This window comes from Diachasma alloeum, unplaced genomic scaffold (genome assembly GCF_001412515.2).
Source record: "Diachasma alloeum isolate Michigan unplaced genomic scaffold, Dall2.0 Dall_scaffold_00391, whole genome shotgun sequence".
In the NCBI taxonomy this organism is placed as follows: domain Eukaryota; kingdom Metazoa; phylum Arthropoda; class Insecta; order Hymenoptera; family Braconidae; genus Diachasma; species Diachasma alloeum.
In genome coordinates, this window is record NW_021680530.1 from 551471 (window position 1) to 574706 (window position 23236).

General features: G+C 34.7%; 3 protein-coding genes across 5 annotated transcripts in view; 1 reads left to right on the forward strand and 2 right to left on the reverse strand.

Annotated features, from left to right (window-relative positions):
* LOC107041897 (sodium channel protein Nach) overlaps positions 1 to 3115 on the reverse strand; it is a 6652-nt gene extending 3537 nt beyond the window's left edge. The window contains exons 1-3 of the mRNA XM_015262706.2: positions 2605 to 3115; positions 1200 to 1415; positions 316 to 615 (exon numbers count right to left, since the gene is read on the reverse strand). Coding sequence (XP_015118192.1) covers positions 316 to 615; positions 1200 to 1415; positions 2605 to 2981 — 893 coding nt within the window. The 5' untranslated portion in view covers positions 2982 to 3115. The remainder of the gene's footprint in view (positions 1 to 315; positions 616 to 1199; positions 1416 to 2604) is intronic.
* A 123-nt stretch (positions 3116 to 3238) lies between these two features.
* LOC107041903 (sodium channel protein Nach) lies at positions 3239 to 7973 on the reverse strand. Its single transcript, XM_015262715.2, has 6 exons — positions 7738 to 7973; positions 7195 to 7410; positions 6064 to 6363; positions 4509 to 5081; positions 3500 to 3609; positions 3239 to 3443 (listed from the first exon to the last, which is right to left on the reverse strand). The coding sequence occupies exons 1-6, from the start codon at positions 7971 to 7973 to the stop codon at positions 3313 to 3315; spliced, it is 1566 nt and encodes a 521-aa protein (XP_015118201.1). The 3' UTR covers positions 3239 to 3312.
* Positions 7974 to 9756: 1783 nt separating this feature from the next.
* Positions 9757 to 20658, forward strand: LOC107041901 (exostosin-1). Of its 3 annotated transcripts, XM_015262710.2 has the most exons (10): positions 9757 to 10693; positions 12968 to 14144; positions 15313 to 15514; positions 15601 to 15720; positions 15981 to 16211; positions 16363 to 16629; positions 17703 to 17953; positions 19318 to 19447; positions 19797 to 19883; positions 20282 to 20658. In XM_015262710.2, exons 2-10 carry the CDS (start codon positions 13261 to 13263, stop codon positions 20561 to 20563), a joined length of 2454 nt encoding a protein of 817 aa, XP_015118196.1. In that variant the 5' UTR covers positions 9757 to 10693; positions 12968 to 13260; the 3' UTR covers positions 20564 to 20658. The 3 variants fall into 3 exon arrangements, with proteins under 3 accessions (XP_015118196.1, XP_015118197.1, XP_015118198.1); XM_015262711.2 differs by lacking the exon at positions 20282 to 20658 and having other exon boundaries at positions 9766 to 10693; positions 19797 to 20070; XM_015262712.2 differs by lacking the exons at positions 19797 to 19883; positions 20282 to 20658 and having other exon boundaries at positions 9774 to 10693; positions 19318 to 19795.
* The last annotated feature ends 2578 nt before the right edge of the window (positions 20659 to 23236 follow it).

Consider the following 23236-nt stretch of genomic DNA (forward strand, 5'->3'; position numbering starts at 1 on the left):
AGTGGGGGTGAGGAGGGGAAGCGTCCCCTGAATTTTCGGCATTATTTTTTTTATTATATAGAGATTTGGTTTTACATGAAATGGTTTTTTTCCTACAAATATTTCCATTTTCTGTCCCTTATCCCCTTCATCCCAGTGAACGTGTGGTAAATGCTTTAAAATCATTTGCACTATATTTCGGCATCGACTCCTGCACTCGGACAAATATGAATATTGTTGAGGAAACTTTCACATAAAATGTAAAAACTATTCATTTCTGTTTATTATTTATTTATATAAAATAGAGACAATTGGTGAGTGTTCCAAGTCAGTTACCTCGTATATCCCTCCGCGTGGGCGTAATTGAATGAGCAGCAGATGCCGTAAGCAGTTTTTGATGTTTTGACAAAATGATAGCAAGCCTTCATCTCATCCTGGAGTTGACACCAGACGAGGTAATCGTCGCAGGATGGACTTAGTATTTCGAAAAATTCGGTCATGGTCAGATTGTTGTGGACCATGACCGAGTTGAGACGAACCATCGCGTTCTGGAAGTGATTCGTTGGGATGTATATCTCTTGGACAAATTCCAGATCCTTCATGAAGTCTGTCCAGGCCATTCCGTAGGGCAACTCGCTAAAATTCCGAAGAGGGACTGGAGAGTAAATTGGAAGTTGGCGCGGATGGCCATCAATATTACATTTCTTCAGTTTTAAAAGGGTTTTCGAGGCACGTTGAAAAGGTTTAAATATAGTCGTCAAAATTTAAAAATAGTATAATACAAAAAATCTCCGCGAATAAATTATTCAGTGCGATTAAGAATAGTATAATATTAATGATTTTAATTTCCCATTGATGATGAATTAAATATTTGGAAATGTGGATGTGAGTAATTCAGAAGTTGAATAGTTAAATTGATGATTACTTAAATAATTGAAAATTTAAAAGTGCTGTTAACTAAGTGGCGGCTTCAAAATTTACTGGTAATTATCATTTAGACGAATGAATCAAAGAGAATCTCATTTTCAAATATTTTGTTGTCTGCAGAATACGTCTTTCAATATTTCTCGTTAGAATTCACATGAATAAATGAATCAATCTTTTCATTTTTAATTTTTCTATTCATTTCAACAATATATTTGACGAATTGGTGAATGCATAGTTTAATTTTGTTTTAAAGTTGTAATTCGCTGTTTTTTTTTGTTTCTTATTGAACTCACATTTTGTTTCCTTCATTCTCGTATTGCTGGAGCCTGTGGGCACTCGCCACATTCGGATGGCATATTGTCACTGCTGGAATCGGAATTCTCCAGGCTGGAAACTGACTCGATACAACTAATGTTCTCATTGTTGCTTGCTTATGCCTCTGATGAAATTTCTGAGCCAGTACTCCAGCTGCTATCACTGACACAATAATAACGAACAGCCAGAATATCCTAATACAATTTTAAAAATTGTAATTTTGTAAGCTCGCGGAAATGAAAAATTTGATATTTTAATCGCGAAAAGATTTTTTCAACCCTCAATTCCTCGACCTGAATTTTTCAAGTGTTTTCCGCTCTATTTTTCTTCAAGTTTCATTAAAAAATCGAGCAAAATTGATTGAGAATAAACAAAATAATAATTTATCCGCAATCAGAAGTAATTATTTTCTACAGTATATAGAAACATACATAAGTGAACAAGTCCAGTCGTTTATTTTTTTTTTTAATCCAAATTTTTCCATTTTTTTTTAAAGTAAAAATAAAAAAATTTTAATTAAAAAAAAAATTTTTTAACTATAATTTTTTTTTTTAATTAAAAAATTTTAACCATTATTATAGCTAACGGAAAATTCACTGGAGTGTTGTTGGAATTTTTTTTTTGCCTTGTGTAGATGTAAAACTAACACTAGCATCAAGGAAATAAAGTACTCTATTCTATTCTATAAAATCGAATTCACAGGGTTTGAATAACAAAATAATAATTTATCCGCAATCAGAAGTAATTATTTTCTACAGTATAGTGAACAAGTCCAGTCGTTTATTATTTTTTTTAATCAAAATTTTTCAATTTTTTTTTTTAATTAAAAATAAAAAAAATTTAATTAAAAAAAAATCTTTTTAATTATAATTTTTTTTTAAATTAAAAAATTTTAACCATTATTATAGCTAACGGAAAATTCACTGGAGTGTTGTTGGAATTTTTTTTTTGCCTTGTGTAGATGTAAAACTAACACTAGCATCAAGGAAATAAAGTACTCTATTCTATTCTATAAAATCGAATTCACAGGGTTTGAATAACAAAATAATAATTTATCCGCAATCAGAAGTAATTATTTTCTACAGTATAGTGAACAAGTCCAGTCGTTTATTATTTTTTTTAATCAAAATTTTTCAATTTTTTTTTTTAATTAAAAATAAAAAAAATTTAATTAAAAAAAAATCTTTTTAATTATAATTTTTTTTTAAATTAAAAAATTTTAACCATTATTATAGCTAACGGAAAATTCACTGGAGTGTTGTTGGAATTTTTTTTTTGCCTTGTGTAGATGTAAAACTAACACTAGCATCAAGGAAATAAAGTACTCTATTCTATTCTATAAAATCGAATTCACAGGGTTTGAATAACTCAGATTGAACATACCGCCCTAGAGCTGATTTATGCCGCCCCGTGTACCTGAGTCCGTGGATCGAAGACTCATGAGCGAATTCATTGTACACTTCAGCCAGTAGATTACACGCATTCCTCAAACCCCGCAAGTCAGACTCCGGGTCTGCAGGGTATACCGGAAATGACTGAGCCCCCCGACTTTCTCGAGCCGCCACTCTAATACTGTTTCCAGTCAGCAAAGAAATCTTCCGCGCTTTTCGAGAGCCCATGGTCGAATGGGGGGCCCCTGGATGCTCATTTTCGTGATTGAAAAAGGGAATTAAGGATCGATCGGAGAGCGTGTTCCCAACGGTTTCGGGTGACTGACATCCATCACGTACGTGTCCTCGGACAAACCATTCGGTTTTCATTATTCATCACTTATCCAATTAATTATTCATTTGAACACAACTTTTCTCTCTTTTTTATTCATATATTTTCTCACGCACGAAAACATTCAACAGAATTCGTTGGAAAATTCTATTGGATTTCTATTTGTCTTCGGCCGATTCTATTGAAGTGTTCAATGGAAAATATTAAATAGAAAAAGTCAATAGAATTTCGTCGGCTCGAATTTTTTTTCCATTCTATTTTTCATTCCTTCTCATCAAGAAAATCAAGCAAAAGAACTTGGAAATTTCGAATTTTGACTTTTTCTATTAAATTTTTTCATCCGTGGAGTGAGGGAGTTGGGAATAAAGTTCATGTTTGCGGCAAATGTGTCGCCCGCCTGTCTATCACTTTCGAGATGTAGTACATGATAAAATAGAGGACCTCGACAACTGAGATGAAGCTGCACCCGAGGAAAAGACTGAAAACTCCCCCCAGGGAAGCTGTGGAGAAGAGGAAATTAGTTGACCCCATAAATTGCTGTGTATTTACTACTTACATATTAAATTGATCCAAGACAGAACTAGATCTCGTCTCATCAGCGTCGCAGTTTGCCGGGCAAATGTGACGTGAATGGCCGTAGCATTTGGATATTTCTCAGCAATTCTGCTACAAAAACGAACAACAGATCACGAATTATCAAAATTTAATTGACGTGTTCTCAAACGAAAAACAATTTCGCGAAAAAACGCAATTGTCATCTAATTTAATTTTTTTACAGAAAAATTATCAATTGAATTTTACATTTCTCGCGAATTCGCAGGAAAATTCCTGCAAAATTTTTCCTCATAAATTATACTAGCGTATGGGGCGCGCTACGCGCGCCTTTACTCAGAATATGGTTGTCTGTTTCTTTTAGCACAAAGGTATGGTTCCGAGCAAATTCATGTCCGGTTCAATTTTATCTATGTTCTGACCTTTTTTACTTTTCATATTTGATTTACAAAAAAAAATTATTCTTATTATTATTACTTTTATCGTCGATTTCACACTTTTCCTTTATTTCGTGATGATTTTTTTTTCGTCAAATATTTAGGAATTATTTAGTTATCATTTTTTATTTAATGGTCTTCTAATAAAGTTGATGACTTAAAAAAAAAATTAATCCAAAAATTGAAAAGAAACTAAAAAAAACTTTTTTTTTTAAATACAAGACATTATATATATATATTGCTATTGTCTATATATATATCAGTAGCGAAGCGGTAAACCGGGTTAAGTCGTTTTTTACTATTGGCTAGTTTTTGACGAATATCTCGGAATCTAAAAGAGATAGAAGATATATATATATATATATATATATATATATATATATAGAATGTATTATATATATGATATATTATATTTTTCAAAAATATTATTTTTTTCTCATTTTTTATACGTGATAGCTAAGCTATGCCGCAAAAAACGGTGACAAAAAACGTTACATGCTTTTTTTTAAAGGAGATACGATTGATAATTAAAATCTAGGATCAACCGAATGATTATTCTATTATTAAAATATTTACTAGAATATCGATGGATTGTACTGTAGAGCATTCATATGTACGAGAGTGGTGGTCAACGGATAGCTAGTGCCAGAGCAGTCCGGAAGACAATAGCAAGGATATCCCCTGAAAGGTGTCTGTAAAATTCGGCTCCTCACTCTGGACACGCAGGGCACGTGTGAAAAATTACAAATTGTATCATTCTCCATCACAACGGACGCATAAAAGGGCACACAATGGCAGAAGGACCTGAACATCATTTCGTGACAACTTGCCAAGCAATTGTCGTGTCTGTAGATGTTACTCCTGGATCCACTGACCCGGCAATCGCGTTCCTTCTCGGACAGATCCAGTACTTCGGGGCTGGCTGTGAGTTTGCGACCCCGAATAGACGCTATCACTTCACACCTTTGACGCGCAATGAATTCACGAGCCGAGGGGCCCGGATAGGTGTGACGATCGTGGATCAGTACTCTCGCACCCTCACCGTAGGATAATCCTGATATTCTGTCGTTGGGACCGTAACTCTTGAGGATAACTGAGAAGATGTAGCTTTGACCGAAATTGGGACTGTAGTACTCCTTTTGGGATGATCTGAATGGGAGAAATTATTGTGGAATCGTTGTGAAATAATGTTGAAGTAGATGGAGTGCGCGCCTGGTTCGTTGAAGGCTTCATTTAATGCAATATTGCCCTAATGTTGGCAGCCAATATTGTCCTGATGTTGGCAGCCAACACTGGGCCAACGTTGGCCGCCAGTACTGGGCCGCCATTGGCCCAGCGTTGGCGGCCAGTATTGGGCCGACACTGGCCCAGTGTTGGCGACCAACGCTGGCCCGACATTGGTCCAACGTTGGGCCAATAATGGGTGCCAACATTGCCCCAACATTAAAATTTAAACATTCAATTTTTTCAACACCAGATGATGCAATCGATCTCATGATCGAACCCGTCAAGATGGCGTTGGGAATAATATTTTAAACAATTATTTCTCCAGTTATCGTCGAAAATCCGAATGTGTTCGAACTCCTGAGGTCGAAATTAGTTATCCTGACAGAAAAAATTGGAAATTTTGTGCCAACATTGCCCCAACATTAAAATTTAAACACTCAATTTTTTCAACGCCAGATGATGCAATCGATCTCATGATCGAACCCGTCAAGATGGCGTTGGGAATAATATTTTAAATATTTCTCCAGTTATCGTCGAAAATTCGGATGTGTTCGAACTCCTGAGGTCGAAATTAGTTATCCTGACAGAAAAAATTGGAGATTTTGGATTTGATGAATAAAATAAAGGTGAATAAGAAGTGAAAAATTAACGAGAATCAAATGAGCTCGAAGATTCACAACAGGAAAATCTGAGCTTTTGCGATTTTTCTTCAATTTCAGATTTTAAAAAATTGCTGAGACAACATTGCATAAACCGCTGCGTCACAGCTGACCTTCTCACAGTATTCAGGAAAAATGAATATGTTGTGATGTACCGTATGATCCTGGGTACAAAGTGCATATTGGAAATTACGACGGAGTGTTCAGTTTCATCGATAATCGGTGAGTGTTAACACGTTAATTACTTTTGCTCTGTGAACACATGGGCGTAATTCGCTGAGCAGCAGAGACCGTAAGCTGTGGTGGAAATTTTTAGATAGTTGCGACAGGGCTTTATCTCACCCTGCGCTTGACACAGGACGATGTAATCGTCACAGGACGGGCTCACTATTGTCACGAATTCGGTTATTGTCAGGTTGTTGTGGGTGACGATCCTGTTGAGGCGGTGCATTGCACTCTGCGAGTGGTTTGTTGGGATATATAGCTCCTGGAGAAATTGCAAATCATTCAGAAAATGGTTCCATTCCAATCCTGGAGGCATCTCTCTGAAATATTGGCATGTTAATTGACAATTTTATTGAAATTTCGAGGATTTTCGTAATTGAATATTCATAGTTTGAGGGAAAAATCAATGGAAATAGTAAATTTCAGTTCAAAAAATCCAAGATCTGACACTTTGGCCCTCGGTGAAAAAAATTTTTTTTCAGTTTTCACTATTTCCACATATTTTTGAGAGTTCTGAATAGCCCGTCGCTTAAATAGTTGTAATCAACGTTCACCCGGCAAAAAAATTCGATTTTGGCGAAAGTCGACTTTCCCCCTGGAAAAACGGAAAATCTGACCCTTTGAAAATCTGAAAAAAAAAAATTTTCAGTTCTCATTTTTTCCACATATTTTTGAGAGTTCTGAATATCCCGTCGCTTAAATAGTTGTAATCAACGTTCACCCGGCAAAAAAATTCGATTTTGGCGAAAGTCGACTTTCCCCCTGGAAAAACGGAAAATCTGACCCTTTGAAAATCTGAAAAAAAAAAAATTTCAGTTCTCATTTTTTCCACATATTTTTGAGAGTTCTGAATAGCCCGTCGCTCAAATAGTTGTAATCAACGTTCACCCGGCTAAAAAATTTAATTTTGGCGAAAGTCGACTTTCCCCCTGGAAAAACGGAAAATCTGACCCTTTGAAAATCTGAAAAAAAAAATTTTTTCAGTTCTCACTTTTTCCACATATTTTTGAGAGTTCTAAATAGCCCGTCGCTTAAATAGTTGTAATCAACGTTCACCCGGCTAAAAAATTTAATTTTGGCGAAAGTCGACTTTCCCCCTGGAAAAGCCGAAAAAAATGAAAATCTGAATGTGTTCTTTCAATCAAACTCACAATTTGTTCCCTTCACTCATGTATTTATTGAGTCTGTTGGCACTCGCAACAGTTGGATGGCATATTGTTATTGCTGGAAGTGGAATTTTCCACGCGGGATACTGGTTCGATATAACTAATGTCCTCATATTCGCTTGTTTATGCCTGTAATAGAACTTCTGAGCCAGCGCGCCAGCTGCTATTACCGACAGGATGATGAGGAACAGCCAGAATATCCTGATAGAAATTCAAATAAACGTTATTCAAATTCCATAGAAACAACCTAACAAATTCCAGTCAAAATTCTCAGTTTTTCATCGTTTTTTTTTAAATAGAAAGTGTCCAACAAACAATTTCATCGAAAAAAAATCAGCAGAATTTCATATTTTCATACTTTTTCTAGAATTTCTCGACATAAATTTTCTACATTTTTCAACTCATTTTTTTTCTTCTCGTTGAAAAATTCAAACGAAAGAACTGAAGAATATGTTCTACTAAACATTTGCATTGAAAAAAAATTGCAGAATTTTTTTCTGTGTATTTAAATGGAATCAATCAACAAACCGCTCCGCAATCGATTTATTTCGGCCCGTGTACTTGATTCCATGGATCGAAGACTCTTGAGCGAATTCATTGTACACTTCACCTAGTAAATTACAGGGATCCCTCAAAGCCCGGGGTTTCGACTTTGATTCTGAAGGAAATGTCGGAATTGATTGAATAACCGGACTCCCGTGAGCTTCAGCGCGAGTGCTATTCCTAGTCTGCCAGGAATTCCTGCGAATGTTTCGCGAATTCATGGCGAAATGAAGCGGGAGGATGGCACATTTCGATCATTCGGTGGTAGAAAATTCAGGATCGATCGGGAGTATTTTTCTTTTTTTCTCCAGTGAATCAGTGATTACTGTCGAGTGATTTACATCCATCACGCACGTGTCCTCGGACAAACAAGTCGTATTTCATTATTCACCTTCGTAGGTACGAATCACTCTGATCCATTATTCAAATGGCGTAAATCGGTGTCAATTTTTTTATTGGATTATCCGGCGAGTGGCTTCACCCGGCGTTTTCGTGGTGTCTTTGGGGGGAAGGGCTTCAAGAAATTTCTCGAGTAATTTTTTTGTAGACGACTGGAGAATTTATTTCAATGTTTTAATCAAAACATTATTTTATTTCATTTTAATTATTTTTTGCAGGAATTTTATTTTACTGACATGAAACGGAAAATTCGTCGAAAAATGTTGGATACGCATTTTTTCATTTTCTCATGAATACCTTATAAATATTAATAATGAATCGAAGAGAATTCGACTAATGATTGAAGTGAATAGCGAAGTAGAGTAAAAGAATCTATAAAGAATTTTTCATTTTCAATTAATTATCTTCAATTTTTTTAAATAATCAGTCTCCATAAAAGGACAGAATTTATTAATTTCACCGATGATAAATATACATGTGAAATACATATATTATATATATATTACGTGAAAAAAAAATTTACCACTGAAGAATTTGAAATTATGTCACTGAAGAATTTGAAAATGCCGCGTGTTTTTTTTTTGTGAATAACTTCGTGTCACATATTGACCAATCAGAATTGAGGATTAGCGGTCAGGCAGTTTCGAGATATTTCGATATAAAACAACTTCACGTTTCTTTCATCTTTAGTGCGCTTATCTATTCATTTGTTGAACTGAAGCAATGGAATTCATTAAATTTCATTTTCTCATGAATACCTTATAAATATTGATAATGAATCGAAGAGAATTCGACTAATGATTGAAGTGAATAGCAAAGTAGAGTAAAAGAATTTATAAAGAATTTTTCATTTTCAATTAATTATCTTCAATTTTTTTAAATAATCAGTCTCCATAAAAGGACAGAATTTATTAATTTCACCGATGATAAATATACATGTGAAATACATATTATATATATATATTACGTGAAAAAAAAATTGCCACTGAAGAATTTGAAATTATGTCACTGAAGCATTTGAAAATGCCGCGTGTTTTAAGAATTAGCGGTCAGGCATTTTCGAGATATTTCGATATAAAACAACTTCACGTTTCTTTCATCTTTAGTAAAAAAAGGATTATATTGCAGTTGTGAAAAATAGGAAAATTCCAAAATCAATATCAATGTCCAAAACATCAAAATAATCGATCCCCGAGCCCAAAAAATCGATTAACGCCAAAAATAAATCATGAACCAGTGTTTCACGTGTTCGACTTAAAATAGTACATTTCGTAACGAGTGCAAAAAACATTTTTTCACGAGTTATGACCAATATTTTTCATCACAATGTGGCGGAAATTGGACTTTTAGGCACGCTCCGCGTGCCGAAAAGTTCACTTTTCGTCACAGCGTGACGAAAACGTCTTTTCGCACATTTTCAAATTAAATCTGCACAAAATTTCCGACAGATAAAAATATCTCCATCAAAAACTGAACCAACCAGAAAATTCAAAAAATTCCTCAAATTGTGTTTCACCCCAAAAAGTAATGAATTCGCAAAAAATCTCAAAATAGTGATCCTTGAAGCCCAAGGGACTGAGCCATGCTAAAAATAAATGATAAAACAGTGGCTTACCGACGTTCCCCCGACGTCGGCCGAAGTCCCCCGAGAGCTCGAGCATCTGACGTCCCATTTCTCCGTTCACATCGGCAGCCGCGTGTTCCCGCGCAGCTTGCGTGGGCGTACGACAGCGCCTCGTCCCTCCAACCCTCCGCCATAACGTCGGCGTCCCCCGCGGGCCAACGCGCGCAACAAAGAGCCCCCGACCTGCGCCCGAGTGCCGAAAATACCGTCACGTGAGTATCACCGAGGCGCCCCTCACCCCAGCGAGCTATTTTCCAATCTGCAACCGGAATGTGTCAGTGCAGTCCCTCAGATTCGAGATTTAAAACCCCAATTATTCACCCACTTACGTGCAATGACATTGTCATTGTCCTCGCGGCACGCCAAACCACTCAAATCGCCTGAGACTGCGCGAAAAAACCGGTGATTAAGGAGTGACTGGTGCCCCCTGAAAATTCAGTCCACCGGTGGATTCTCCGCAATTCGCGTTGTCAGAAACTAACCTAGAATCACCGAGTCCAAGGAGATCCCACTGCTCCCCTCAGTTTTTTTACTTCACGTGTCAATGAAATAATTCCCTCCGCGAATAAATTATTCAGTGCGATGAGTGTGCCAGTGTGTGCGCCAGTGGCCGATAATGATCGAATTGTGGCGTCTGTCATCGACTCTCAAGACTGCTGATCTCACATTTTTGTTATCCCCTTTGTTGCCGTAAATCATGAATTTGAGGCGTGCGTGGCATTTCTGATGATGCAATTGGAGTAAACTGATGAGTGAGTGACACGCAGAGGGGGGAAGGGGTAAGAGTGCGGATCAAGTGCCATTGGGGGTTCATACATTTTCCATCAACTGCTCCATGAAGCATTCTGGAGACAACAGCGGCCAAGCACGTCGCCGACGGCGAGTTTTTGCTTGGCTATCTGCACCCATTTTCCAAAGGTTCGTTTTTAAGGTTTTAAATTTTTTTTGTTTTTTTTTCGTGGAGTTTTTTAGATTGGGGGAATAGGGGAGGTTGGGGTGAAATGGACACTTTTGACTTTTTTAAAAATATTTGTGACGGGTTGAAATGTTGATGAAATTTAATCTTTTTTTTTTCAATACAAAGAACAATTCTTTTCCTTTGTGGTGAGCCTAAACTGAGCTCTGTTGATACATTTGTTTCTGAGTTATGAATAATTTTTAAAAAGTCTGAAGTGTCCATTTTACCCTACCCTCCCCTAAGTCGATTTGGGCTATTGCCCAGTTTTTAATGAATATCTCAAAATCTAAGGGAGATAGCAAAATTTTTGTTATAACCTTTTTTGTAGAGCAAAGTGAGAGCTACAAAAAAGGAAATCACAACAATTTCGCTATTTCCCTTAGATTCCGAGATATTTATTAAAAACTGGCCAATAGCCGAAATCGACTTAAACCGGTTTACCACTTCGCTACTGAATTTTAGAGGGAGATTGATGGGATGATTTAAACATTCCAATTTTTAAAAATTACGAGCATTCCAAACTGTAAATGATACTTGGATATCCTTAATTGTCTTCACAATTTTTTTAATGGAATGAGATTTTTTTTAGTGGAATTGCTCGATTTTTTTTTTCACTTTCAAGACATTTTTTGACGCTTAAAAATGAGACCTGATTCACCTCAATCGGACGATTTCGTCCGGAACTATTTACGTTTGAAGAAAAAATTATTAAACTTCACTCGAAATTCAGTGAAATTCAAAATTCAAAATCAAAACATGACAATCCAGAATGAAATTACGCTGAATTTTCAATTAATTAACAATTTCTGAACAGATCCCCCTGAACGAAACAGAAATTTCCAGTTTTCATTAATTCACTCATCAAACTCTGAATTACAAATGACAAAACCCTTGAAATTTCCAAAAAATGTAACGGAAATTTCAGCCAAAAATTTTCAACATCGAATTGTTTTGAAAGAGTCTGCTCATTCCAATTTAATTTTCCATTCCTCGATTTTTTTTCACTTCCAAGGCATTTTTTGAAGCTTAAAAATGAGACCTGATTCACCTCAATCGAACCATTTCATCAAGAACTATTTAAATTTGAAGAAAAAAATATTAAACTTCACTTGAAATTTAGTGAAATTCAAAATTCAAAATCAAAACATGACAATCCAGGATAAAATTACGCTGAATTTTCAATTAATTAACAATTTCTGAACATATCCCCCTGAACAAAACAGAAATTTAGTTTTCATTAATTCACTCATCAAACTCTGAATTACAAATGACAAATCTCTTGAAATTTCCAAAAAATGTAACGGAAATTTCAGCCAAAAATTTTCAACATCGAATTGTTGTATTCAAACCCCCGCAAATGTCCGACAATTCAATATTTCTACCTCTGCTCATTCCAATTTTATTTTCCCTTCGCCGCATTTATTGTCCTCCTCACACACGAGTTTCTCGAAACCCAAGTTTATGCATTTCCGTTGTTTACAATCGTTTATGAATCATTTATGCATTCTTCATGAATAATACGTGCTCCATCGATCAGAAGCAATCTGAAATGCAAAGTGCTTATGAATTCTTTTGAAGAATTCTCGATAAACTTTCCGCGATATTTTCACGGTTCGAAAAAGCTTTTTTATGTATGAAGAAGATCGATGGGTCTTCCTCCCATTCAATTACTGGAGCACTCTGCTGAAACCAAAAGGGGACAGCCGATTTAATTCAATTCAATTCGTCTTTTTCTTATCTCCACTTTTTCATTCATCCACTTCAAGAACAATAAAACCACTGTCTAATCCTCCTTTTTATCTCCTGTTCTGTGAAATAGTGGATGGAAACAATTTCTGAATGAAATCAGTCGGTGAATAGACAACTCTTGAATATTTCCCGAAGCAAAATAAAACAGAAGGAATTGATATCATTCAGCATATGCGAATGCTCTCCAACATTTCGCAGCGAATTGGCCAGTTTTCAGTGAATATCTCGAAATCTAAGGGAGATAGCAAAAATTGTCTCATAACCTTTTCAGTAGCACCCAATTCGCTCTACAAAAAAGGTAATTATGAAAATTCGGCTATCTCCCTTAAATTCGTAAATATTCCCGGAAAACTCAACTGAAGACTAAATTGACTTGAACCATTTGACCACTTCGCTACTGAATTAATTTCTTTCTATTCTTTTCTCAAAAAAACCAGTTAAATTTTCTAAAATTGTAACACCTCCACATTTTTCTTATGTTTCAGCAATATTCCAATGGAACTCATCTAGTTTCCCCACCAGAATCGCCATAAATCCCACCCTAATTGCCATAAAAAATATCAAAAGTCTACAAAATACCATAAAAAAATATATCAACGACTGAGTACCATTTTATATTTAATCCTAAAATGTTTTTAACAAGCCCAAAAAATAACATCACAAGTATAATCCCAATAAACCGATCGAGCGAGCAAAAACGGGTGCACAAGCAAAAATTCACAAGTTAAAACGGGCGAAACAAGCAAAAAAAATCTAAAAATTAACAATTAATAGTAAGATGCAAGCCAAAAAGCGTTATCTGTTGTTATTCGTGACATGCGCATTTCTCGGCTACTGTTACTTCGGTGGTTATCGTTTAAAAAGTTCAAGCTGGCCAGAGGATAAAAAATTATATATAAATAATATGCCATCATATTTAACGATAAATGAAAATTTTTATGACAAAGATATACGCACGAGTGGTGTTAACACACTGTTGTATAATACAGTGAAAAATTGCCGTATGGATACGTGTTTTGATTATACAAAATGTAAAAATGGATTTACAGTGTATGTTTATCCAGTTGAGGATACGATAAGTCCTATTTACCAAAAAATATTGAACGTTATAACGGAATCGCGTTATTACACATCGGATCCGGGTAAAGCGTGTTTGTTTGTTCTGTCCCTGGATACACTTGATCGTGATCCATTGTCCATTGAATTTGTACGTAATATGCCGACAAAATTGATGAGATTGCCGTACTGGAATGATGGAAGAAATCACTTGATATTCAATCTTTACTCAGGCACTTGGCCAGATTATTCGGAGGACTCGTTGGCATTTAATATCGGTTATGCCATGTTGGCTAAGGCCAGCATGTCCACCTCACGTTTGAGACCTGAATTCGATGTGTCTGTACCACTATTCTCCAAACAACATTTGGAGAGGGGCGGTGAGCCTGGTCAAGCGGGTGAAAATAATTTTCCAAGTGCCAAGAAGTATCTTGCTGCTTTCAAGGGGAAGAGATATGTTCATGGCATTGGATCGGAAACCAGAAATGCTCTTTACCATTTGCATAATGGCAAGGATCTTGTTTTTGTTACTACCTGCAGGCATGGCAAGAGCTGGCGGGAACTGCAGGATGAACATTGCCAGCAGGATAATCAGGAATATGATACGTAGGTTTTTTTAGTTCAATTTCGGGGGCGGGGGGTAATTGATTGCTTTGATTTTCATTTGATGTTGATGAGTCAGTGTTGGTCATTAATGAGGAGAATTTTGGAGAGAATAAACATTGCGTGGTTTTTTTTTGTTGAGTTTAGTTCAAATTTTATTTTTCTTGAGAAGATTTATCATTTTTTCGTTAAGGTATAAAGTAAATTGAAAATAAATTGTTTCAATTCATGAACAGTTCAGGGAATTCTATGAATTAATTTTTTCTCGGTATTTATAAAAAATATCGAGCTTTGATTTGTTTGAAAATGAAAATAAAAATGAAAATTCGTCAGTTGTTTAAGAATAATTAAGTTTTGTTCTTCAGTTTTACTCGAAATTTAACTTTTCTTGAGAAGATTTTACATTTTTTCGTTTATGGTATAAAGTAAATTGAAAATAAATTGTTTCAATTCATGAACAGTTTAGAGAATTCAATGAATCAATTTTTTCTCGGTATTTATGGAAAATATCAAGCGTTGATTTATTTGAAAACGAAAATAAAAATGAAAATTCGTCAGTTGTTTAAGAATAATTAAGTTTTGTTCTTCAGTTTTACTCGAAATTTAACTTTTCTTGAGAAGATTTTACATTTTTTCGTTTAGAGTATAAAGTAAATTGAAAATAAATTGTTTCAATTCATGAACAGTTCAGGGAATTCAATGAATTAATTTTTTCTCGGTATTTATAAAAAATATCGAGCTTTGATTTGTTTGAAAATGAAAATGAAAATGAAAATTCGTCTCTTGTTTAAGAATAATTAAGTTTTATTCTTCATTTTTACTCGAAATTTAACTTTTCTTAAAGAGATTTTAGATTTTTTCGTTTAGGGTATAAAATAAATTGAAAATTTATTTTATCAATTTAATAAATTTTTACCAATCTATAAATTTATTTTCTCAATCTTCTCAGATTTTACAAATCAACACTTGATTTTTTAAAAATACATTAAAATAAATAAATATAAAATAAATTGAAATTACATTTTAATTTATAAATAAATTGAAAATACATTTCAATTTATTTAAAAAAAAAGTCAAGCATTGATTTGTTCAAAAATGAAAATAAAAATGAAAATTCGTCTCTCGCTTATAGAACAACGTGATTTTGTTATTAATTTTTCCTCAAATATAGGTACGACTATGAGGTGCTCTTGCTGAACTCAACATTTTGCCTGGTGCCACGAGGCAGAAGACTCGGCAGCTTCAGGTTTCTGGAGGCACTCAGAGCTGGATGCATTCCTGTGATTCTAAGTAATGGATGGGCATTGCCATTTCACGAGAGAATTGACTGGACTCAGGCTGTTATTTTCGCCGACGAGAGGCTGCTGTTACAAGTAAGACTAGACCCAGCAATTTAATTAATCTTCGGATGAATAATCTCACCGACTAATTCCGATTGATCCCGATGTTTTCCGTTTAGATACCTGATATTTTGCGATCAGTATCGAATAGTCAAATACTCCAATTGAGGCAGCAGACACAATTTCTCTGGGAGAGATATTTTTCGTCTATTGAGAAAATCATCTTTACTGTTTTTGAGGTGAGAAAAAGCATTCCAATATTTTTCTTATTTTCATTTCAACAATAATTATGAATAGCAATTGATTATCAATTACTATTGAGCAACTATTCATGCCATTTCTATTTTTATGGGTTTGCCCAATTGTTTGTAGTTTAATTTATTTTTTGTTCGTTTCAATTCAGTAAATTAATTGATTTATAAACGATTACATGAATGAATCTTAGAAAAGAGCTTTCATTGATCATTATTAATTATTTTATTTTCCTTATCATCTGCAGAACGTGAGGGAGAGGTTACCATGGGAGGGCAGTCGTGAAAAATTAACGTGGAATACATATCCTGGTGCATTAGCCATTTTACCACAATTTTCTGATAGCCAGCAGGAGTTACCATTCTCAAATCATGATCCAGGCAATCAGTTTACTGCCATTATCTACTCCCAGCTGGGGTCAACTGCTGTTCTTTATCGTCTATTACGAAGCGTCGCGAAGAGTAAATATTTAGATAAGGTACGGCTCTGAGTATTCTATAAATAAATTTTTATCCTAATATTTTCAGACCCAAATTCACGAGGGAAAGTCGAGGAATTTGGAGTCTGATTTTTTGTTTTTTGAGGGGAACGATTTCCTCGTTTGATTTTTTAATTTAATGTGCTTTCAGATAATTTTAATGTGGAATTCTGACATTCCTGTACCGAGGAGACCACGTTGGCAGGGGATAAGGGCGACGATCCATGTCATTGTTGCTAATGGCATCTCTCAGCGGTTCTATCCACATCCGCAGATCAAGACTAGTGCCATATTATCACTGGATGAGGATGCTACGTTGAATACTGATGAGATTGACTTTGCCTTCGTCGTGTGGCAGTCATTCCCGGATCGCATCGTTGGATATCCAGCCAGATCCCATTATTGGGATGATTCGAAGGTGAAATTTATAAATAATTGATCGATTAATTATTCTTTGGAAAGAGTTTAGTGGAATAAATATGGGGGAAATGCCCTCAACGAATTTTCAATTGCCTATTTTTTCTGTTGTTTATAATTTTATTGGTTTTTTATGCATTGACAATTTTTTATTATTTTTTTTTACAACAGTTTCTATTTTTTTTTTAATTATTCAGTTTTTCGGAAATTTATTTTAACATCATTAGATGATGATACAACTTGGAAAAAATCAGCACTTTTTATTTCTATTTTTATTTATGTTTTTGTTGAAAATTACGTGAGGAAAACTCTCAGTTTTTGCCGGCGCCATTTTCAAAAAAAAATATAATTGACAAATTTTGGGGTTTTTTACTAGAAATCCACGTGCAATTCATGCGTTGGGAATTGAATTTCTAATGAACACATCTCCTGATGTTTTTATGAATTATTCACTTTTCGAAAATTCATTTTAACATCATTAGACGATGATACAACTTTACAAAAAATCCTCACCTTTTATTTCGTGTTTTTGTAGAAAATGACGTGAGGAAAACTCTTAGTTTTTGCCGGCGCCATTTTCAAAAAAAAATATAATTGACAAATTTTGGGGTTTTTTACTAGAAATCCACGTGTAATTCATGCGTTGGGAATTGACTTTCTAATGAACACCTCTAATGTTTTCTGATTTTTTTTATAGAATTCAGTAGCGAAGTGGTAAAACGGTATGAGTCATTTTTAACAATTGACCAGTTTTCAATGAATATCTCGGAATCTAAGGGAGATAGCAAAATTGTTGTTATAATCTTTTTTGTAGAGCCAATTGAGTGCTACAACAAATGTGATGAGGAAAATTTTGCTATATCCCTTAGATTCGGAAATATTCATCAAAAACTCAACTGGGAGATACGTCGACTTGAACCGTTTTACCACTTCGCTACTGAATTAAATAAAAAAAAAAATACATAACTCATTATCGCCATAATTCATCACTAAATAATACCCAAAAAATGAGCTCTCTGTTTCTCGATTTCCCACGTGATTTAAATCTAAATTTAAAAATTTTCATTATTTCAGCGATCATGGGGTTATACAAGCAAATGGACAAACGACTACAGTATAGTCCTGACAGGTGCGGCATTCTATCATCGTTACTACAATACTCTTTACACCGAGTTACTGAGCTCAACTCTCCACAAGACAGTAGAACAATCCCAGAATTGTGAGGATATACTCATGAATTTTTTGGTGAGCCACGTGACGCGGAGACCTCCCATCAAGGTCACCCAGCGTAAACTGTACAAAGACACAACAGCAGCTGGAATAAGGTAAAATTAACCAATGGGATGTTTATTGTTGCAGTGCGCCCAGTGCTCCCAAGCACTCGGTTTGCGCCATAGCCTTTATTCCTGAGTGGAGAATACGATTAGTTAATTCCTTATCATTTTTCCTCTTTCACGTTTTCCCTCCTGTCTTTTTCTTCTGTTGAACGTGATATATTGTCTCTCGCTTCGTAAAATCTTTTTAAAATTCTTGAGGACTGGTTTAGACATCAAGAGGTGATACGTCATACGTGACAGTCTCATGTATTCGGGAATTGATTAAATTTTGAAGGATTGTTTTTTGAAATTCTTCATGTGAATGTGCCTTGACATTCTGTTGTAAATGGTGGGAAAATTATTTCAGTTGTGGGAGGGAATTATGATCGGAGAGACGACAGTTTCCACGCTTGAAGTTATTTTTATTCTTGTCTTTCATGTTTTTTCCTTCGGTTTTTATTTTGTTGACACGATTTATTGTTTTTTTCTCTCTTAATTCGTAAAATATTTTTTTTATTGTTGATGATTGATTTGGACAACGTGATACGTATGGAATAAACAAGACGTGATACGTCAAATGTGACAGTCTTATGCATTATGGAATTATTTAAATGTTGAGGGATTGTTTTTAGAAATTCTTCACTTGATTGCGCCTTGACATTCTGTGTGACAATTATTCTAGGTGTGGAGCGAGACAGAATGAGACATCTTGTTGAAAACAGATCGTTTTTTTTAATACACCGTTAGAAAAAAAGTCATTCAAAATACAAATTTTAATTTAATTTAATTCATTGAATCAACATTGAGGAGAAAAATAATAAAATTTTAAATTTCTTTGAAAATCCAATGGAATTCCAAGTTTTTGGCGTTAATGTCTATACTTACTTAAGATAATTAATGAAACAATGAATATTCATTACTAATTACGCTCAATTCTCAATTAATTTCCAATTCACGAAAATATTCACCTGAATTTTCCAGATTTTTGTTCAGTTTCATGGAATAATTGACCGTTTCCACATTTTTTTCATTGAATTGTGAATTATGAACAATGAAATTCCTTGAAATTTCAATGCATATAAAATAAAAAATTTTAAATTTAATTAAATTGATAAAAGTTTCTAAAAATTTTAACAATATATCTAAAACCTAAGAAAAGTAGTAGATTTTTTTTAGAAAACACTCATCAGCATCTTGCAACATAGAATAATCATAGGAATGATAAAGTGAATGCTTTGTAATTATTCTAAACAAGAACAGTCTCCAAAGTTTAGGCCCAGGGGCCTGTACTTTTCAATCAGCTGAAAGTTTCGTCACCGACGAAACGTAAAAAAAACTCGCACCTAATTGATTCTAATTTTATGTAATTTCAGATCCTCGTGGAATGATCCGGACCATTTTATTCAACGTCAGACCTGCATGAACACATTCGTAGCTGTTTTCGGTTACATGCCCCTCCTGCGTTCAAACATGAGACTGGATCCTGTGCTGTTCAAAGACCCCGTCAGTAACATGCGCAAAAAATATCGACAGATTGAATTAGTCAATAATTAGAATGTTTTTCGCCCCATCACTTTTTTACAAATGATAAAGAGGACTTTATTTTTGATCCATTTTTTACGAAAACTCTTGTGAATTCAATATGAGTTAGTGTCGTCATCGCAATCATTTCGTGTTTTTTAAGAGATTTTTTTTCTTTGATTTCTTTTTCGTCGACTTTTGATCGTATGTTTTATACGACTGGAGAGAAATGAACGAAAAATAACGAAAGGGTGAATTAACCGTCGTCGTGTCGAATTCAATGTACATAAATCGTTTCAAAGATATTAATAAAAAAAACATTATTTAACAGATGGAGTCTTGGGCCTGGGCTCCTGTCATCCTGATCTCCTCAATCATTTTCCTGTCCTCACGTCCTGATCCAGTCTGTCCTTTATCGGTGAGTATTTCTCCTTTATTTCAAGGATATCCAAGTGAGAAGGGCCCGGAAATTAAATTAGTTTTTGAAAAATCACGTGTTTAACGTAATTAACATGCACAAAAATATCGACAGATTGAAGTAGTCAATAATTAGAATGTTTTTTCCCCATCATTTTTTATAAATGATAAAACTCTTGTGAATTCAACATGAGTTAGTGTCGTCATCGCAATCATTTCGTGTTTTTTAAGAGATTTTTTTTCTTTGATTTCTTTTTCGTCGACTTTTGATCGTATGTTTTATACGACTGGAGAGAAATGAACGAAAAATAACGAAAGGGTGAATTAATCGTCGTCGTGTCGAATTCAATGTACATAAATCGTTTCAAAGATATTAATAAAAAAAACATTATTTAACAGATGGAGTCTTGGGCCTGGGCTCCTGTCATCCTGATCTCCTCAATCATTTTCCTGTCCTCACGTCCTGATCCAGTCTGTCCTTTATCGGTGAGTATTTCTCCTTTATTTCAAGGATATCCAAGTGAGAAGGGCCCGGAAATTAAATTAGTTTTTGAAAAATCACGTGTTTGGACATTTTTTACGAAACACGCCTCAAGTTCCACCGGGCGGGGACTGTCAAGGTCAGTTAGTGTAACACATGCTGGGAAAAATCTGTTCAATCAACAGATATTTAATTATTGACGTTCGTTTTTTCGGGGTTTTATGTAACGCATGTAGTTTTGTTGATTGGATTTCATCAAGGCTATTCGAATGGAACACAGCTGAGTAATGTCGATTGAATTAACAGTAATTGTCTATTATTGACGGCGTTAAAAATTTGTGAGAATGAAATTTATGTTCGGCGTTTTTTTTTAATTTCCGATTTTAATGGATTTTTACGCAATTTGTCGTCACGGGGATTTGTCGAAATTCATTTGACGAATATTTGCAAATATAAACAAATTAAATGTACTGATTAAATGCGTTCATTCAACGAATGGGATAATTATCTCGGTGATGAGGCAAAATGAGATCGTATTTTTAACAGATACATCAGAAGAAAATTGACATTTCATTGAAAATTCTATAGAATTCCGAAATTCCGAAATGAATATTCAGCACAAAATAACGCGCAATTCTCAATCAATTCCCAATTGAAGAATACATTCACCCGAATTTTCATAATTTTTATCAATTATCATAAACTATTTGACCTGAAATTGACAGTTTCCCCCGTTTTTTCAACAAATTGTCAACATCGAGTGACAGAATTCCTTGAAATGTCAGTGTAAATTCATCAGCTAAACAATTCCCAATCGATAATCCATCTGCTACTCTCCAACTGCGCAAAAATCGTTGGCCTTCGGTGCACATTTGCCCACACGCATCGTCTTGCAATGCAAAAAAGGGAAGAATACCATTGCAAAATAGTGGCAATAATTAAGTAAAAGACATGGGAATTGATTGAGGGCGTTAGCCACGAGATCCAGGACGCCTCGAAGGCCTCTATTTCGCATGTTACGTGCCAACTCGTATCAAAACTGGGTAACATGTACACCTATGTCGTAAACGCCCTTCCATTATCAACCTGCTGTGCATACTGCGTCTATTCCAATCAACTATGAACGTGCTCGATGGAAAACTTGTATTTCTAGCGTTACAATAAATCAATGTAAATGGGGAAAAAGGGAAAGGCGACTTTGAAGAATTTTTTGGGCGGAAAATCCAGGAATTTGAAATTTTTTTCGTTTTTCACATGACTGTTTTTTTAAATTACGTTTTCGCTCTGATTTTTGCGTCTGGATGAGCTCGCAAGTAGTTCAGAAATTTATCGGGAATTTCGTCACCTCCAAACAAGATTCTGACATTTTTTTATCAATAAAATGGACTTTGATTTTTTTTTAATTCGCTACAAGTCAATTTCGACTATTGACCAGTTTTCAATGAATATCTCGGAATCTAAGGGAGATAGAAATTTTTTTGTTATAAGCGTTTTTGTAGAGCCGATTGAGAGCTACAACAAATGTTATTACGAAAAATTCGCTATCTCCCTTAGATTTGGAAGTATTCTTCAAAAACTCAATTGGGAGATGAGTCGACTTGAACCGTTTTACCACTTCGCTATTGAATTGAAAAAAAATTATTTCGAAACATAAATTTTTCAACACTTTAGAGGACATTTGATCGGAATTAAAGAAAGTGTTTAGACATTTTTTCTTAAAGGATGAGTGAGAATGGAAAATTGTTATGAAGTTTGAGAAATTTGAGAAATTACCGAATTTAGAAAACACGGACGAAAAAATTTAATAGAAAAACCTATCGAATTCGTTGGAGAATTCTATTGAATTTCTATTGAACTATTCTATTAGTTTTTGAAAAAGTCAATAGAATTCAATTCTATATAACTGATTCTATTGAGATATTTTCTATAGAATTTCCTCGGCTCAAATTTTCTCAGTTTTTTCGTTTGATTTTCTTGATGAGAAGAAAAGAAAAATAGAATGAAAAAAGCTTGAAAAATTTGAGTCGAGCAAATTCTATAGAAAATATATGAAAATAATAAGTTGTATAAAAAAATCGAATTCAGTTGACTTTTTCTATTGAATATTTTCTATTGAGCATGTCCATAGAATCAGCCAAAAACTAATAGAAAGTTCAATAGAAATTCAATAGAATTTTCCAACGAATTCGATAGGTTTTTCTATTAAATTTTTTCGTGCGTGAACTCTCGAAAGAAATCCCCTCAGCGACGAGAAAGGTCTCTCACAATGTCTCCCTGAACCCATTCATAATCAGAATAATCTCACATTCAACTTGTTACGTTTTGTTCCTTACCTAATGCCGTCATCTTTGATTTAATATTTCGAGCGGTTTCACTTTCTACGAAATTATCACGGTAATTATAATAATGTAATAAGGCAATGTCGAGAAATTTTTTGTGGACAATTTCGTCAGCTGCAAGAAAGGCCTGAGATTTTCCTTCAGTATTTTTCCTCCGGAAAATTCTTCTAGAAGAGATCCTCGAGGAAGTCTCACGTCTTAATTTGAGGCGTAAGTTCGTCGACACAAAACTCGATTTTGACCATCGGTCACTTTTAAGTGAATATCTCGGAATCTAAGGGAGATAGCAAAATTTTCGTAATGACCTTTTTTGTAGAGCAGATTGAGAGCTACGAAAAAGGTGATGACAAAAATTTCGCTATCTCCCTCAGACTCGGAGATATTCGTAAAAAACTCAGTGGAGAGCCAAGCCAACTTTTACCGCTTCGCAGCTGAATTCCAAACACTAATTTTTCTAGTGGCGTTCATTCAATTATGTCCCCCTAAACCCATTCATAATCACCATAACCGCCCGCTCAACCTGTTACGTCTCTC

Coding starts and splice junctions, on each gene's coding strand:
- LOC107041903 (XM_015262715.2), bottom strand. CDS start 7,973: ATGAATTCGCGAAACATTCGCAGGAATTCCTGGCAGACTAGGAATAGC. Junction 5,082..6,063: donor CATGTGTTCACAGAGCAAAA/GTAATTAACGTG, acceptor TCTCCCATTCAG/ATCATCCCAAAAGGAGTACT. Junction 3,444..3,499: donor GTCTTGGATCAATTTAATAT/GTAAGTAGTAAA, acceptor TCTTCTCCACAG/CTTCCCTGGGGGGAGTTTTC.
- LOC107041901 (XM_015262710.2), top strand. CDS start 13,261: ATGCAAGCCAAAAAGCGTTATCTGTTGTTATTCGTGACATGCGCATTT. Junction 17,954..19,317: donor ACAACAGCAGCTGGAATAAG/GTAAAATTAACC, acceptor ATGTAATTTCAG/ATCCTCGTGGAATGATCCGG. Junction 19,448..19,796: donor CTGTGCTGTTCAAAGACCCC/GTCAGTAACATG, acceptor ATTATTTAACAG/ATGGAGTCTTGGGCCTGGGC.